Below are 19,445 nucleotides of genomic sequence, written 5' to 3'. Positions count from 1 at the left end.
AACAGGGTAATCCTTCTAAAATGAGTCAATAGTGTAATCATTACAAAGAACACTACTGTCTCCATGCGCTGGGGAAATGAAAGGATGATGTTAGATCACATTGAGTAAGTTATATTTCTCAACAAGTTCTGTTCTGTCAATCTAATAGAACTTTTGGAGAAAAGAAAAGGTATATATTTATTGGTAAATAAATTGATGGTCTTGACTTTAACATTTATTTTGAATTTTATGTTATGGGTGAGATATTGCTTTTATTGTAAGAATTTAATAGGCACAATACATAAATCAATAGCATAACTTTTAAACTAATAAATATAAGATCTTTGGACAAAATTAATCAGTCCACTTCTGTTAGTATGTTTGAAGAACTTGTCTATGTGGGTTTCTGTACAAGGACCAAGTTTGTTCTTTCTTGGAAGATTAATTCAGAAGTTAGAAAATATATATGTCTCTGATAACCGTTTTGGCCTTGAAGGCTACCCTGAAATGAAGAAAACCATACTTTTTTAAAGAAAAAAAACTTAGCAAAATTTATTTCTCTCAGAGGTATCAAATGTTTGTTGATAGCAACTTGTAAGTGGTTAGAAATCGAATAGTCACAAGCCCTTGAGCTCAAGGTTGAGATGTTCAGACATCATCTTCTTTCTTTCTTTCTTTTTTTTTTTTAAGATTCATTTATTTTATTTGAAAGGCAGAGTTAGCAGAGAGGCAAGGCAGAGGAAAAGGGAGAAGGAGAGAGAGGGAGAGAAAAGGAGAGAGAGAGAGTCTCCCATCCACTGGTTCACTTTCCCGATGGCTGCAGTGGCTGGAGCTGCGCTGATCCAAAGCCAGGAGCCAGGAGCTTCCTCCGGGTCTCCTACGTGGATGCAGAGGCCCAAGGACTTTGACCGTCTTATACTGTTTTCCCAGGCCACAGCAGAGAGCTGCATCAGAAGTGGAGCAGCCAGAACTCAAAGCGGCACCCATATGGGATGCCGGCACTGCAGTGGCAGTGGCTTTACCCGCTATGCCACAGCACGGCCCCAAGACAACATCTTAATTTTTTACTCCTGTCCGTTATGATGGGACAGGAGTGAAATAACCTGATATGTCTTTACTGTTTTGCATTTTGTGTTGGAGATTGCATCTTATTAAAAATATAGCCTGTTAGATCTATAACTAGTCACATTGTGTGACTGCTTTACCAATATGTACCCTATTGCCCCTTATGAAACCTGTTGTATACCATTCTGTGGTGCTTTTGAGCATTGCTTTATGAAGTGTGGTCTGTGTCCATTGCATGTTTTTTATTCTCATCCCAGACCTCTTGGAGGGTCCCAGGAACATGCATTTTATGTACGTTTCTGAGGTAAGTTTTATGTACCTTAACCTTTGAGAACTCACTACACTGGAGAACAGGCACCAGCTGGGGGCTTTGCATTCAAATGACTGGAAAGCCCTTGTGGCCTGGGTTATGTAACCTCTAGCACTCACATTCCCTCAAAAGTAATATGTATATAAGAATAATGGCTACCTCAAGATTGCTGAAAGAATCGAATGACATCAGAGATGGAAAGCTTTTTGTACTGCTCAGTACATATTTGGGGCTCAATAAATATTAGTTATAAATAAAAGTGGCTTTCTATTTTTTCTGTAAGTATTGGCTAGTCACTACATAGTACATGTGTTAGAAACAGGGAAGTCAAAGATGAATAAAGTATTATCCTCACTTATAACCTTATCAGAACTAGGTTATGTATGTGCTTTTTTTCTTGAACTTTGTCTCCTCCCCACTCCTTCCTTGTTCTAAAAATGTGAAGATTTTAGAAAAGTGAAATGAATGGTACAATAAACAACCGTATACTCCAAGTATATTCAGTTACTGACATCTTGCCACATTTGTTTTATTTCTCTTTCTATCTTGGTCTGTTTCTGCCCATCTGTGTCTCCCTACCTGATCTGTTTCTCCGCACCAGTTGCTTCATTGGTCTTTGTGTCTTTCTCTTTTCATTAATCTATCTTAGTTTCTTTCTCATCTCACTTGATTAATATTGGTAGCCTGTCCATTGGTCTCATGGTCATTTCTGTCCCACTGTCTTGGCAGTCTTTCTTCTCTGGCCCTCTTTATCTTTTACATTTTGAAAATTTTTTTTTTTTAAATTTATTTGACAGGTAGAGTTAGACAGTGAGAGAGAGAGAGACAGAGAGAAAGGTCTTCCTTCCGTTGGTTCACCCCCTAAATGGCCGCTATGGCTAGAGCTACGCCAATCCGAAACATTTTGAATCATTTGAAACATATCACATAATGACATTTCAGCCCTAGATTCTAGATAAGACATTCTTATATGTGACTGTTATTATACCTGAGAAAATTAACAAATCCTCAAGATTATATCTAGTACTTGTTCACATTATCCTGATTTTCTCCAAAATATCTTTCCTAGATGTTTATTCTCCTGCCAAACTAGGATCTAGTCATCACACAATGCTTTTTGTTAAACCTTTTTATTCTCTTAGTCTAGAACAAGTCTTCCCATTTCTTTTTTAAAGATTTATTTATTTATTTGTAAGCCAGAGTTAAATCTTCTATCCTTTGGTTCACTCCCCAAGTGGCCACAATGGCCAGGACTGAGCAAGGAGTTTCATTCCAGTCTCCCACGTGGGTGGCAAGGACCTAAACATCTGAGCCATCTTCTACTACTTTTCCCAGGTCATTAGTTGGGAGCTGGATTGGAAGTGGAGCAGCTAGGACAGGAGGCAGAGCCGATATGGGATGCCAGTGTCACAGGCAGCATCTTTTTTTTTTTTTTTTAATTAATTTATTTTATTTTCCTAGTCCTTAATGGAGTATTTATTTTTTTAAGCTAAAAAGTTTATTTTGGTACAACTTTGAAGTCTGTGCATAGCTTTTTCATATTACCCATTTTCTCACTGTTATTATTATTTTTACCTAGAAACCTTTTATTTAAGGTATACAAGCTTCATGCATTCCATATATACAAATATAGGAACATAGTGATTCTTCCCACCCTAGTCTGCTTTCTGCCTGCACACCCATCTTCTTCCTCCTCCCTCTCCTAGTCCCATTCTTATTTTTCACAAATATTTATTTTCAGTTAACTTTATACTCATAAGGTTAACCCTACACTAAGTAAAGACTTTAACAAATAGTATGAAAAAACACTTTTCCTCAACAGTTGAGACAAAAACTGTTCAAAATCATCACATCTCAAAGTGTCAGTTTCACTTCTATAGATTACCTTTTAGGTACTCTATTAGTTACCACAGACCAGGGAAGCATATGGTATTTGTTCCAGTTGCATCGACTTTGTTGCGAAAGACAGGATTTCATTTTTTTTTTTTTTACTGCTCTGTAGTATTCTATAGTGTAAATATGCCATAATTTCTTTATCAAGTCTTCAGTTGATTATCATCTGGGTTGATTCCATATGTTAGCCATTGTGAATTGAGCTGCGTAAACATGGGGATGCAAATAACTGTTTCATATGCTTATTTCATTTCTTTTGGGTAAATTCCCAGGGGTGGGATGGCTGGATCATATGGTAGGTTTTTATTCAGATTTCTGAGATATTTATGTACTGTCTTTCACAGTGGCTGTACCAGTTTACATTCCTACCAGCAGTGGATTAGGGTATCTTTGCCCCCACATACTTGCCAGCATTTGTTGTTTGTTGATTTCCGTAAGAAAGCTATTCTCACTGGGATGAGATGAAACCTCATTGTGGTTTTGATTTGCATTTCCCTGATGGCTAGTGATCCTGAGCATTTTTTCATGTGTCTTCTGGCCATTGGAATTTCTTCTTTTGAAAAAAATTCCTGTTTAAGTCCTTTGCCCAATTTATTTATTTATTTATTTAAAGCTTTCATTTAATGAATGCAAATTTCATAGGTACAACTTTAGGAAAATAGTGGTTTTTCCCTCCATACCCAGCCTCCCACCCCCACTCTTGTTCTACCTCCTACTCCCTCTCCCATCCCATTTATATACAGAAGACCAACTCTATACTAAGTAACAGTTTCAACAGTTTGCACCCACTCACACACACAGTGTAAAAAATACTATTTGAGTCAAGTTTTGCAATTAATTCTCATAGTAAAACTCATAAAGACAGAGGTCCCATATGGGGAGTATGTACACAATGACTTCTGTTGTTAATTTAACAACTAACACATGTATGACATCAGTGATCAACCGAGACTCTTGCCATGAGCTGTCAAGGCTATATGGAAGCCTTTTGTGACCACAAACTCTGTCAGTATTTAGACAAGGCCATAAGCAAAGTGAAAATTCTCTCCTCCCTTCAGAGAAAAGTACATCCTTCTTTGATGGACCCTTTTTTCCACTGGGGTCTCACAGAGATCCTTCATGTAGGATATTTTTTGCCACAGTGTCTTGGCTTTCCATGCCTGAAATGCTGTCATCGGCTTTTCAGCCACATCCGAATGCCTTAAGGGCTGATTGTGAGGTCAGAATATTACTTAAAGCAATTGTCATTCTGTGAGCCTGCTGAGTGGACTGCTTCCCATGTTGGACATTCCCTCCTTTATAATTCTATCTATTATTATTACCAGGAATTTGATGATATTTATATGATCTCTCTCTTTTTTTTAAGATTTTATTTATTTATTTATTTGAAAGGTAAAGTTACAAACAGTGAGAGAAAGAGAGAGAGAGAAAGGTCTTCCTTCCGTTGGTTCACTCCCTAAATGGCCACAGTGGCCGGTGCTGCACCGATCCGAAGCCAGGATCCAGGTGCTTCTTCCTGGTCTCCCAGTTGGGTGCAAGGGCCCAAGCACTTGGGCATCGTCTACTGCTTTCCCAGGCCACAGCAGAGAGCGGACTGGAAGAGGAGCAACCAGGACTAGAACCGGCACCCTTATGGGATGCTGACGCCGCGGACGGAGGATCAACCTAGTGCGCCACGGCGTTGGCCCCTATATGATCTCTTTAACACTTAATCCTATCTATGTGTTCACTTTTACACTTAAAATGCTAACTTTAACAATTAAGATGGCATTTTTACCATCAATTTTTATGGGATTTGGAGTCCCATGACACGTTTTGAAAATGTGCCCTTAGAAGTAAGTCAGTAGGACTGTATGCAGGACTATACAGCTTTATAGTTACAAACTTCCTCCTCCCTATTTTATTCCCCCTCTTATTTTTTTCTGAGATCTATTTTCAACTGACTTTATGTATATATGATTAACTCTGTTAAGCCGCTGGGAGGGAAGGAAGGACTGGGTGAGTTCAAGATATAGTATGAAGAAGAGATAAGAAAAAAAAAACAATTTAAAAAAAAAAAAAACTGTTCCCGGACAGTCAAGATGAGGAGCTGTTCAAGTCATTGTTTTTCAGAGTGTCAATTTCACTTCTACAGCTTCCATTCTAGGTGCTCTATTCTCAAAAATCAGGGAGAACATACGGTATTTGTCCCTTTGGGACTGGCTTATTTCATTAAGTGTGAAGTTTTCCAGATTGATCATTATGTTGCAAATGAATGGATATAATTTTTTTTTACTGCTGTGTAGTATTCCATAGTGTAGATATCCCATAATTTCTTTATCCACTGTTTGGTTGATGGGCATTTAGGTTGACTCCATTCTTAGCTGTTGTGAATTGAGCTGCAATAAACATTGAAGTTCAGATAGCTCTTTAGTTTACTGATTCATTTCCCTTGGGTAAATTCCCAGGAGTGGGATAGCTGGGTCATATGGTAGGCCTATCTTTAGATTTTTGAGGTATCTCTATACTGTCTTCCATAGTGGCTTTACCAGTTTACATTCCCATCAAGAGTGGATTAGGGTACCTTTTTCCCGCATCTTCTCCAGCGTTTGTTGTTTGTTGATACCTGTATGAGAGCCATTCTAACTAGGGGGAGGTAAAATCTCATTGTAGTTTTGATTTGCATTTCCCTGACAGCTAGTGATCCTAAACATTTTTTCATGTGTCTTTTGGCCTTTTGATTTCCTCTTTTTTTTTTTTTTTTAAAGATTTATTTATTTATTTGAAAGAGTTACGCAGGAGTGAAGGAGAGGCAGAGAGAGGTCTTCCATCCATTGGTTCAATCCCCAATTGACTGCAGTGGCGGAATTGTGTCAGTCTGAAGCTAGGAGCCAGGAGCTTCTTCCAGGTCTCCCACGTGAGTGCAGAGGCCCAAGGACTTAGGCCATCTTCTACTGCTTTCCCAGGCCATAGCAGAGAGCTGGATTGGAAGTGGAGCAGCCGTTACTTGAACTGGTGCCCATGTGGGATATTGGCACTGCAGGCAGCAGCATTTCCAAAGTACAGCTTATGGATTACAATGGCTTTCCCCCACCATAGCTTCCCTCCCACCCGCAACCCTCCCCTTCCATTCACATCAAGATTCATTTTCAATTCTCTTTATAAACAGAAGATCAGTTTAGTATATATTAAGTAAAGATTTCAACAGTTTGCACCCACATAGAAACACAAAGTAAAAAATACTGTTTGAGTACTAGTTATAGCATTAAATCACAATGTACAGCACATTAAGGACAGAGATCCTACATGAAGAGTAAGTGCACAGTGACTCCTGTTGTTGACTTAACAAATTGACACTCTTGTTTATGGCATCAGTAATCATCCTAGGCTCTTGTCATGAGCTGCCAACGCTATGGAAGCCTTTTGAGTTCACCAACTCTGATCATATTTAGACAAGGTTGTAGTCAAAGTGGAAGTTCTTTCCTCCCTTCAGAGAAAGGTACCTCCTTCTTTGATGAACTGTTCTTTCCACTGGGATCTCACTCACGGAGATCTTTCATTTAGGGTTTTTTTTTTTTTTTTTTTTTTTGCCGGAGTGTCTTGGCTTTCCATGCCTGAAATCCTCTCATGGGCTTTTCAGCCGGATCCACATGCCTTAATGGCTGATTCTGAGGGCAGAGTGGCAGATTTCTTAACTGGGTTTGTTTTGTTGTTGTGAAGTTTCTTGATCTCTTTGTAGATTCTGGTTATTAATCCTTTATCATTTGTATAGTTTGCAAATTATTTCTCCCATTCTGTCAGTTTCCTCCTTACTTTCTTGACTGTTTCCTTTGCCATACAGAAGCTTCTCAATTTGAAGTAATTCCATTTGTTTCTTTTGGCTTTTACTGCCTGTGCCTCTGGGGTCTTTTCAAAGAAGTCTTTGCCTGTGCCTATGTTCTCTAATAATCTGATGGTGTCGGGTCATAGATTTGAATCTTTAATCCTTGTTGAGTGGATTTTTGTGTAAGGTGTAAGGTATGGGTCTTGCTTCATACTTCTGCGTGTGGAAATCCAGTTTTCCCAGCACCATTTGTTGAATAGACAGTCCTTGTTCTAATAATTGGTTTTATATTCTTGATCAAATATAAGTTGGTTGTAGATGTTTGGATTAATTTCTGGTGTTTCTATTCTGTTTCATTGGACTATCCATCTGTTTCTGTACTAGTTACCATGCTGTTTTGATTATAACTGCCCTGTAGTATGTCTTGAAATTGGTATTGTGCTGCCTTTGGCTCTGTTTTTGTTGTACAAGATTGCTTTAGCTATTTGAGGTCTCCTGTGTCTCCATATGAATTTCAGCATCATTTTTTCCAGGTCTGAGAAGAATGTCTTTGGTATTTTGATTGGTATCACATTGAATCTGTAAATTGCTTTTGGAAGAATGGACATTTTGAAAATATTGATTCTTATCAATTGGATAGTTTGCAAATATTTTCTCTCATTCTGTTGGTTGCCCCTTCAGTTTGCTGAGTGTTTCTTTTGCAATACAGAAGCTTTTCTTTTCTTTTCTTTTCTTTTTTTTTTTTTTTTTTTTTGACAGGCAGAGTGGACAGTGAGAGAGAGAGAGAGAGACAGAGAGAAAGGTCTTCCTTTGCCGCTGGTTCACCCTCCAATGGCCGCCGCGGCCGGCGCACCGCGCTGATCCAATGGCAGGAACCAGGTACTTATCCTGGTCTCCCATGGGGTGCAGAGCCCAAGGACTTGGGCCATCCTCCACTGCACTCCCTGGCCGCAGCAGAGAGCTGGCCTGGAAGAGGGGCAACAGGGACAGAATCTGGCGCCCCGACTGGGACTAGAACCCGGTGTGCCGGCGCCGCAAGGCGGAGGATTAGCCTAGTGAGCCGCGGCGCCTGCCAGAAACTTTTCAATTGATGTATTCCCATTTGCCAATTTTGGCTTTGATTGCCTATGCTTCTGGGGTCTTTTCCAAGTAATCTTTCACAGGGACCATCTTTTACCCACTGTGCCACAGTGCTGGCCTCCAGTTTTTAAGAAAAAGGTTTATTTTATTTATTTGAAAGGCAGAGTTGGAAATACAGCAGGGGCTGAGGGGATGGGAATCTTCCCACTGGATTGCTTCCCAAATGGCTGCAACAGTCGCAATTGGACTAGGCTGAAGCCATGAGCCAGGAACTCCATCTGGGTCTCCCATGTGGGTGTCAGTGGGCTATCTTCTGCTGACTTCCCAGGCGCATTAGGAGGGACCTGAATTGGAAGTGGAGCAGCTGGGATGTATGGAATGTCGGCGTCATAGGCAGTGGTTGAACTCACTGTGCCATAGTGCCAACCCCAAGTCTGACCATTTTTAAAAAGGAGAATAAATTTTTGAAGAATCAAAGCCAGATTTCTCATAAAACATCTCACATTTAATATTTGTCTAATTGTTTCCTCATGGCTTTATTTTACTCATTCTTTTTCCCTTTATTTCATGTATATTGGGAAATGTTTGGGTTGTTTGATTGAGATTAAACATTCACTAAATCCTGTGTATATTGCATCAGCTGGGTTAGGTACACAGTATCAGGGTGTCCCACTTAAGGCAGTAGTAATTGCCAGATTTCTTCATTTTTGAAGTTATGTTTTTGCCCTTGTAATTACTCAGTGATATGAATCATTAGGCACTTTGTGAATATCCTGTTCCCCCATATTCCTACTTCATTCGGTTTTATATTTGGGATTAGTGATTTTTGTGATTTTTCTCATTCCACTTTTTTAGTTGACATTCCTGTTTAAAAAGAATTCCTTTCTCTTTTTCTTTTCTGCCACCACCCTGTAGTGTTACTATAACTTCCCTCCTGCTGCAGCCCTCCCAACTCTTGGTCCCTCTCCCATTCCATTCACATCAAGATTCATTTTCAATTATCTTTATATACAGAAGATCAATTTAGTATGTATTAAGTAAAGATTTCAACAGTTCGCACCCGCACAGAACATAATTGTGTGTTAATTACAGAGTTCAACCAATAGTATTAAATAGAACAAATAAAATACTAAAAGGGATAAATTATTGAGTTGTACATCAGTAGTCAGGACAAGGGCCGATCAAGTCACTGTTTCTTGTAGTGCCCATTTCACTTCAGCAGGTTTCCTTTTTGGTGCTTAGTTAGTTGGGCTCACAGATTAATTTTTCTAATTCACTTTGTTAGACTCAATGATAATGATTGGTCTTTCTGATGTTGACTTTTCCAAAATTGGCCAGGGAGAACACTTTCAACCAACTGCTCTCCTTTTGACAGGAGCTCATCAAAGCTTCTGTGCCATCTAGCATCTGTGCCAGGCTCACCTTGTACCTCTTTGTCTCAAGATTTAGAATCATTGATTTCTCCAAAACTTTTTGTTTTCTTTTAGCAGATTATGGATTGCTACTTCTGGGCCTTTACCCTGATAGAGCTAGGAAATACATGTGCCTGAATGTGAGTTTACTCATTATGTACCTGTCAAGCTTCAGTAAATGAAAGAGAAATGTCAGAAATCATCACAAGTCTATGTAGATATTTCTAGTCCAGATTTAGCAGTGTAAAGGTCATTACAATTTTTTTTTTTTTTTTTTTTTTTTTGACAGGCAGAGTTAGAGACAGAGAGAAAGGCCTTCCTTTTTCTGTTGGTTCACCCCCAAGTGGCTGCTACGGCCGGCGAGTTGCAGCCAGCACGCTGCACTGATCCAAAGCCAGGAACCAGGTGCTTTCTCCTGGTCTCCCATGCGGGTGCAGGGCCCAAGGACCTGGGCCATCCTCCACTGCACTCCCGGGCCACAGCAGAGAGCTGGACTGAAAGAGGAGCAACCGGCACAGAATGCGGCGCCCCAACTGGGACTAGAACCTGGGGTGCCGGCGCCGCAGGCGGAGGACTAGCGGAGGACTAGCCAAGTGAGCTGCGGCGCCGGCCCGGTCATTACTTCTTTAGTATGTTTTTTCTTACTGTTTACAAGGAAAATCTTGGCTCCAATTATATTAGTATATTATTTGGCTTTCTGAGGTATATATAAATATATATGTAATAGTCACAAAATAACAGTCATTACTGTTAACAATAAGTAGAGGGGCCGGCACTGAGGTACAGTGGGTTAACGCCCTGGCCTGAAGCGCTGGCATCCCATAAAGGCGCTGGTTGGAGACCTGGCTGCTCTACTTCCGATCCAACTCTCTGCTATGGCCTGGGAAAGCAATAGAAGATGTGTCTCCCGCGTGGGAGACCCAGAAGAAGCACCTGGCTCCTGGCTTCGGATCGGTGCAGCTCCGGCCGTTGCGGCCAATTGGGGAGTGAACTATCGGATGTAAGACCTCTCTCTTTCTTGCTCTCGCTCTCTCTCTGCCTCTCCTCTCTGTGTAACTCTTTCAAATAAATAAATAAATCTTAAAAAAAGTGAATAAAATGTAAGGTTTATTTGCCTTTTTGTCCTTAAATATATCCCAGAGTATAGAAGTTTAATAAAGTTATTTGAAATAATTTTTTGTTATCAGTTTGATAGAGAATTTTTTTCTGTTTATATTACTGGGATTTACTATTTTTAAATTTTTAATTTTTGACTATTTAAAGCATTTATGTGTTTTAAAAGTTACAATTTTTTTAAAGATTTATGTATTTATTTGAGAGGCAGAGTTACAGACAGAGGGAGAGACAGAAAGAAGTCTTCCATCCATTTGTTCACCCCCCAGATGGCTGCAATGCATGGAACTAGGCCAATCTGAAGCTAGGAGACAAGAGCTTCTTCTAGGTCTCCCACGTGGGTGCAATGGTCCAAGCACTTGGACCATCTTCCACTGCTTACCTAGGCCATCAACAGGTAGCCAGATCGGAAGTGGAGCAGCCAGGACTCAAACCAGTACTTATATGAGATGCCAGCACAGCAGGTGGATGCTTAACCTATTGCTTCAAGTGCCGGTCTCATATGTTTTTTTAAGAAAACTCCAAAGTCTTGCTTCCATCCTCTCCTTATACTTTTAATGACTACTTCCTGGATGTAATTATTTTCATTCATTTCTGGATTTTTTTCCATGTGTTTCTTTCCTAGAAACAAGTTAGTATTTTATGTATATTATTCTTTCTGCTACATAGAAGTGTTTTATATTCATAGTTCTGTTTGAGTCTTCATTGGGATTGACTGCTGGTAGATACTTTTTCTAAGTCAGAGAAGTAACTTTTTTATAGCTCTAAACTATTTTCTCAGTGTTCAGTTGTGGCTGTAGTAGTTTATTCAGATCAGTTTCTTATTGTTAGATGTTTGGGATGCTGCAGTGAATAGTTTTATATGTTATTTTCCTGTCTTTAAGTAGTTGCATATTTAGGATAAAATCCTAGATGTGGGATCACTGGGTCAAGAGTGAATAGATACCATGTTAGATATTAATGATTTCCCTTCTATGGAATAATTGCTCCATTTGCTTCTCCACCATTAGTTTATGTGTCTGCCTACAGCCTCAGTGAAGAGTTTGTTGTCAGATTTTTTTCCTCAGTCTGGTACTGAAGATTGATATATGATCATTTCTTTTATAATCTCTCCTATAATAAAAGAATTGAACATTTTTGCTTGTTTTTAAGAGCCATTTGTGAATTTCCCTGGACTGTCAAGAGGTTTTGTGTTGTCATAAATGACATTTTCTAGTAGTGTGTACTCCTTACCTAAAATAAATTGTCACTGTTGTCTGGCTCTTTTGGTATGTTCTTTATCTCTGTTAGGTGAATTGTATTCAAAATAATTTTTGAAAACTTCATATATTTGAATTAACAATGTAAACTAGCTGTTCAAAATGTGGATTTAGATGTAGTTATTTTGTTAGCATAAAATGCAGAATGGCAACAGGATGCCAGTTTTATTTTTCTTGATAGATTTGTGATTAAAGATAAAGGACTTCCAATGAAAATTAAAGTATATGCTAGAAATAGGTAACAGAACACTGGTAGTGTGTATGTTTGGGAGATATCTTTACTGATCATATTATGAAGTGATTAAGTTTAATTAGTCTATTTAACTATTAAGTTGACTGCCCTAATAATAAATTTCTATTTTAAAATTTGAGTGATATAGAAACATCAACTGGATACCTAGTAATGTAGCCATATACAAGTTAAAGTGCACAGGAACTGGGGGCCAGCTTTGTGGCATAGCAGGTAAAGCTGCTGCCTGTGACACTGGCACCCTAAATGGGTTCCAGTTCAAGTCCTGGCTGTTCCACTCTCATCCAGCTCTCTACTAAGGTACCTGGAAAAGCAGCAGAAGATGGCCCAAGTGCTTGGGCCCCTGCATCCATTTGAGAGACCCATATAAAGCTCCTGGCTTCGGCCTAGCCCAGCCCTGGCTGTTGTGGCCATTTGGGGAGTGAACCAGTGTATAGAAGATCTGTCTCTCTCCTTCTCTCTTTGTAATTCTGTCTTTCAAATAAATAAATAAGTCTTCATTAAAAAAGAAGTATACAGGAACTGATGGGAGCATTTAATTTATAGAAACCATTATAGTAGAGTTCCAGGGCTGTACCTGTTTGCTTTAGTTGTAATGAGGAAGCAGCAAGCCATCTGGTGTGGAACATACTTAAAAAATGATGTCCTTTCTTAGTGGAGGATAGAGGATTGAGAATATTTAAAAGTCAAATGCATACTTATATAAAGCTGCAGAAATTATAAAATATTTGCAATTTTCATAGTATCTAAGTTAATTAGTAGTTCTAGTTTCTGAAGGAAGTTTGATCATTATTTTGCATAACTATATAATCAGCAGTTAAAATTTTATTTATTGCTGTTCAGAAAAGATTCATCCTAACTTTTAGAGGAATCTTTGCCTACATATTTCTGTGGCAGAAGGAAGTTACCTCTTATTATTATTTTTTTTTTGGAAGTTTCATTTCCATCCTCATTTGGGTTAGTTTATGAGAGGCTATAAAATGAAAGGGTGCTGATTGCATTAAACTTGTTTTTTCCCAGGATGAGTTGTAGTAGGTGCTGTTCTTGCCTTCCTTGTACCTACAGATTCATTTTATCAGAACATTACAACTGAAAAACTTGGCATAAAAGGAAAAGAAAATGTACTGACTGAGCATGGATCTTGTTGCACACATGTGCTTACGCACTACTCATTCTGGACTTATACCTATTTCTTTTGAAACAAAACTATTGTATAAAAATCTGAACAAATCCAATTTTCTTTGCAATGTAAAATGTTTATCCTTTGCATATTTTCTCAAAATATTATATGACTTTAAATAATTTTAAACTACCAATAACTGGATTCATATATAATTTTTTAAGAATACTTTTGTCTGAAATCATAATAGAGCTTCTTTAAGTACATAAAAAAAGTTCTGTTTATACTTTTAGCTGTTTTAGAGTCAGAAGAAACTCTAAAAGATGGTAGTTATAGATTAGCACTATGAAATTACCCATCTCAGTGTAAACTTGCAACTTTAACTCTCCTGTAAGAGCAAGCAGAACAAGACTGCTGACTTGCCAAGAGAATTGTCAAAAATTGCGCAAGAGAAACCTTTGACCTTATATCAGCATTTATTTACTTTTATCTTATAACTTGATGATTTGGTTTCCTAGTTTATAATAGATTGGAATCACTAAGATGATAGGAAGGATGAGGTAGTGTGATGATTGAAAAAGTTACACTATCAGCAACTGTAAGTGACATGGACAGAAAGGAAACTTGAACAGTTCTATGGTAGGCTTTCTTAGGGGGTAACATCTAAAAATTATAGTAAGAAATACAAATTCTATGGTAGGCTTTCTTAGGGGGTAACATACTAAGAAATACAGTAGTTAACAAACACTGAATTACTTCCTTCTCCAGGCCCAGTTTTTTCACACTTTAGTAATTCTTTCTCTGAACATGTTGAACTTTTAGTCTCATCTATAAAATGGGTTTAATATTAACAGAATCATTGTGTGGATTATATGCTGAGATTGTATATTTGAAAACGTTAAGTACAATGTCTAGTACAAAATAACTGCAAAAAATGTTAGTCATTCATAGAATCTTGCAATGATTTGAGCCTCAGTAGTTAAGCTGTGTTCATTGAAGTTATGCTTTTATAATCAGATCCCATCAAAAATGTTATTCATACTGAGTTATCTGTAGTCTGCAAATTCGGAATGCTCTAAAAACTATGAAAGTTTGTCACAAACTCTTTTGGCCAAAAGACTGACCTGAACTGATTACATAGAATCTTTATTCTACTTTGTGCATTATTTGATATTTTTATTTTACTTAGAAATGTAAAAATGTTTGATAGCGGGGTGTTGCCTTTACTATCTTTCTAAAAATCTGAAAAATTCTGAATTCCAAGATGAATCTGTCTCCAAGGGTTTTGGATAATTAATTGTGGACTTTTGGCATTTAATATATATTTGGATTAACTTGAAAAATTCCAATTGGTCTTTCTTAGTGAGAAGACACTGTAAATATTGAATGTTTGATCACCTTAAAAATATTGATTGAGCTAATAACCATAGTCATTATTTTATCTTCCCCTTGTTTCACAGCAAAATGAAAAGGAGAGCTTGTTGAAGGAAAGAGATCACATTTTGTCAACTCTGGGTGAGACAAAGCAGAACCTAACTGGACTCTGCCAGCAAGTCTGTAAAGAAGCAGCTCTAAGTCAAGAACAAATACAGATACTTGCCAAGTACTCAGCCTCAGATTGCCCACTTTCATTTTTAATTTCTGAAAAAGAAAAAAGTACTTCTGATGGTGAACATGCATTACCATCAATTTTTAGCTTATCTGATGGGCGTCCAGCTGTGTTGCCTCCCAGTGGGAGAGTGAATAGTGAGCCTGGTGTTGTACGGGGGCAGGAGTCTCAGCAGACTCCCACAGCCATCTCTGAGCAAGCCGGGCTTGTGGAACAGTGTCGTCAGAGTAGTGGGATCTCAGATTTCTGTCAGCAGATGACTGATAAATGTACAACTGATGAGTAAATTTGTATTCATTTCGTTCAGATCATCTAATTTTCTGTGGAAGTTTTGGCATTGTCTTGAAAGCCTAATATGGCCATCTGTCACCAATGTTGTTTTTTCCCCTAGTAGTTTGCCATAAGAGAATTTCTCTTAAGTCAACCCTCATTTCTCCTTGATTTCCACAGCAATGGAGACACAGAAATGATTTGCCTCCAGGATACTGAAAAATCACATGTGAAAATGTAGCAGGCCTTTAAAACTCATATTTTAAGCAATAACTATAGTAATAACTCTTCCCAGTATTTAAAATATCAGTTTAACAGCTGCAAACATCTGCAGATAGATTCTACCAAAGAAGTGGCTTGCAGAAGTTTAATAATTTGACTTTTTTTTACGATATACTGATTTAAAAGAAAATTTCACTGGAATCAATGTTAATAGAATTGTTTTATTCAGAAATACTGTGTCAGCTTATTGGAAATATATGTGTACATCTGCAGTCTTGCCTGAATGCTAGAGCTTTGCTCTTCAGCTCTAAGACCAGAGGTTGTGTGGACTTCATTGTGACTCCTAAGCCACTCAGAGAAGATTTAGTAAACAGGGTTGGCCTAAGGTGGGGGCTTCTGCTCCTCTTCTATTTTAGTTGTAGAATTTTTGGCTGCATAACAATATATAAGTGTCATTTCCTCTCTTTTTTTCTCCCTTTATATAGTCTCTACCATATTTTTACCCATGGTAAATTTTCCTTTTCCTGATAATAATGACTTATGATGGAGTTACCTGAGTAGATGTACTGGCAGAATTATCATGGGCTCCCTGGAATTTGGGAGACCTTCCCAACATACAGGGCTGTTTACTTTCCCATCATAGATTAAGAATGCGAGAAAACCAGGCATCAAGGGGAAAGAAATTGCCTACATTTACTTGGAGTTCAGTTCATTTTTCATCCCACTTTTTAAATCCTGTGGTTTACTTATAAAAGCATAATTTTAGTTAAAAGTGTATTTATAACAGCTCTGCCATTTTTTGAAAAAAGGTTGAAACTATCTTGTTGCCCTATGAGTTTGCACTTAGAAACCAGGTTTAATCCTTATTGTCTTTCCCGAATTTAAAATTAACCTAAGCACCTGTCTCATAATATTTTGCAGTACTTCTTAGCTATTCTGGAATTGTAGACATGTTCAAAACTCAAATGAAAACTATGGATCTGCTCAGCAGTTAAAAATAAATTGAATGTAGAAATGGAGCATCCCTAATCTGAGAAATCTCTGAAATGTTCCAAAATTTGAAACTTTTGAGTGCTGACATGGTAACACAAGTGGAACATCCACAGCTGACCTCAGTGTTATGGGTCATTGTCAAAATGCAAGTACACTAAAAACATTTTTTAAAATTGCCTTCAAGCTATGTGTATAAGATCTATATGAGATCATAAATGAATTTCGTGTTTGGACAAGGGTCTCATCCTCAAGATATCTTATATATATAAGATATATATGCAAATATTCCAAAATCCAAAACACTTCTGGTCCTAACCATTTCAGATAAGGGATACTCAACCTATATTCACATTTGTAGAAACATTTGCAGAACCCAGTTTTAAAGTGTACAAAATTAGTTCATCATGTTTGGAACAAAAAGTACTTTGTTTCTCCAAGACCAGATACCTGAAAGAGATATTACTACAGACTGCATCCTCTGTCTGTGAAGAGCCTGAGTAGCTAAACTGGGAGATCACCACCCATCTTATATGAATGAGTCAGAAGCAAGTAGACCTTTGCTGTGAGAATATGTGGGGACCACTCTTAATGATTCAGAATAATCTGTCAGTTGTTAGCCTTTTTCATCAGGGTGTGGGTATGGAAAGATACTGCTTATTTTTTTAGTAGTTTGTATGTTATCTCTGTTATTGACTTAGTTGTAAGAGAGACTTAGTTAGGATTATTTTCTGGAGACTTTCATAAGTACACTCAATTTTTCAGGGAAAATAATTCTATGATAATGTATCCCATACTACAAAACAATTGTAAATATCTGGATGTAGATCTAGGTATCCTCATTAACTGTTTCTTTTATCCTTGTAGTTTGAAATTTCAACTTCATGATATAAGACAATATAAAACTTCTGGTTTACAAAATGTAAAATCTATACAAGCCAATAGAATCCTTGATTTCCTACCTCATTGTATCTCAGCTCTCTGTCGTATCAGTTTGTGTATGTGCAAATGTCAAATAATTGGCTAAATTTTAATTGCTACTGTAAATATTTGCTTTGAAAGGTGGTTACTTAGTATTTTATGATAAAACCTAGTTGTCTCCAGAATTTATAATTTTTAAGGCACTTGGTTTAAATTTCTCTCTACTATAAAAAGTTTAGCATTAAGGGTTTATTTTAATGATATCTGATTATTGGCCACATGTAATATTTCTTAAAATTTAGCATTACTTTTAATAACCAGCATGTAATACAAATACCTACACTACCTCATACCTACATGATTTTCAAGTTGTAATATAGATGGACAGATAAAAAAGAATTTATCATTGTCTTTTGTCCACAAAGTGGGAAAGTTTTCTATATATTGCATAGCATTACACATTTTTGCCTATTTTAACATTAACTTCTAGAGACTTTTTTTCTAAGAAAATTTCTTTCAAGGCAATATTTTTTCTTTGAGGCTGCCGAAGACAAATGACAGGATTATGTGTATACAGTGTATGCCTTTTCCTTCATGCAGAATCTTGAAACTATTGTTTTCAGTTTGTTTGTTGTATATTTACATGATCATTGTTCCTTATTTTATGAACTGACTTTCTCAATGCTTGATAATTTTTAAATAGCTGTTATGTCTGAGTCAGTAAAAAACATTATCTTAAAATTGCTTCTCTTATTTGCATTCTGTAGCTAGAGCAAAATTTTTTTAAATTGTTATATTCAAAACAAATGTGGATATAATCTTGGTTCTCCATCTGTAAGTATTATTACAATTTATGATAGCTTAATGCTTAACCAGTTTTGATGCAGTAGATGATATAGGTTTGCATGTGGACACAGCCATGTTAACAACTTGGAAAAAAAAACAACAGATGGCAATGTTAAAATGAATTCTCAGGTGAACTTATTTTCAGTTCTGGAACATCTATTTTGAATTTGTAAATATTTTAAATGTTTTATTAAGGCATGTAATAAACTATTCTTGAAACCTGTTGGGTAGAATGAAAATTTAAAGCCATAATGGTAAAAGATGGCATTACTGATTGTAAAATAAATAAATAACATTATTGATTTTTTGTATCTTTCATAAAATAATTTTCTAACAATGCAATAAAACCACTAAAGTTGTATATTCATATCCTGTTAAGACCATGTTTCATTGAAAGTATACCTTCATACTATTTAATTTACATTTTCTTCCTAATTTGCTTAGTAGCAAAACTGTTAGATGTTGGTCGTAAATTGACAGTTAAATAAAATTCTCTTAAAATTGCTTCTAATTGAATATGGTTGTATATTCCATTTCCATATTCTCACCTCTTAATGAATTTATTAATCTTAATCATTTGCTCAGTAATCAGTGTGACTATGACTTTGGTGGGAGAAAATCTTTCATTAGTGGATTATCATGCCTGAAAAAAATATTTCTAGCACTTCAGTATTAATTTAGGTGGCTTAGAGTTTAGCATTGCTTCTGATTTACTTAATACCAGTCTTTAAATGTATTATCTCCGTCAGTCATTAATTTTTAAAGAATTATTTGCTGAGTCAACTGTAATGGGCTGCATTCACTTTCTAATCAGGCCCTTGTAACCAAGCTTTGAACAGCTGTTTAGTGCAATGATCATCCAGGACATGGTATCCTGGTGTAGTAATGGTGATTCTGAGCTGAGGACAATTTTGCTGCCTTTTTGGAAATTCCCAGAGATGCCCCATAAATAGGGAGGGCAGAATATAGGATACGGCATCCAGTTGCCAGATACCAGGGATGTTGCCAAACATCCTACCAAACACAGGACAGCCCTTAATAGAAAGAATTACCCACCTGAGATGTCAGAGCCAAAGTAGACCAGTAATGGAATCGAGATGAAATTAAAATGCTTAGTGATGTAAGGCAGTGTCATAGCCATGAATTGAAAGGAGGAGTAAGAAAAATCAAAGATTTCTGTCTAAGTAGGAGAAGGATGATCTCTGGAAAGAAGAGGTCAACCGGTGCAAATCAGCTTGGAATGGTGTGGAATAGAGAGAGGTTATGTCACATGGGGTGGATGGGCCTAGCTTAGACTAAGTTCT

At 37.2% G+C, this 19,445-nt stretch overlaps 1 protein-coding gene across 3 annotated transcripts in view; it reads left to right on the top strand.

Annotated features, from left to right (window-relative positions):
- BACH1 (BTB domain and CNC homolog 1) overlaps window positions 1-18,657 on the top strand; it is a 57,889-nt gene extending 39,232 nt beyond the window's left edge. For all 3 annotated transcript variants that reach the window (XM_008267170.5, XM_002716782.6, XM_008267171.5), the window contains one exon: window positions 14,744-18,657. In XM_008267170.5, the coding sequence (XP_008265392.3) occupies window positions 14,744-15,178 (435 nt within the window). In that variant the 3' untranslated portion in view covers window positions 15,179-18,657. The remainder of the gene's footprint in view (window positions 1-14,743) is intronic.
- Window positions 18,658-19,445: the final 788 nt, after the last annotated feature.

Source organism: Oryctolagus cuniculus, chromosome 4 (genome assembly GCF_051225735.1).
Source record: "Oryctolagus cuniculus isolate XC-2025 breed Fujian yellow rabbit chromosome 4, ASM5122573v1, whole genome shotgun sequence".
NCBI classification, from domain to species: Eukaryota; Metazoa; Chordata; class Mammalia; order Lagomorpha; family Leporidae; genus Oryctolagus; species Oryctolagus cuniculus.
Note: the sequence above shows the minus strand (reverse complement) of the source record. Positions and strands in the feature narration are given on the sequence as shown.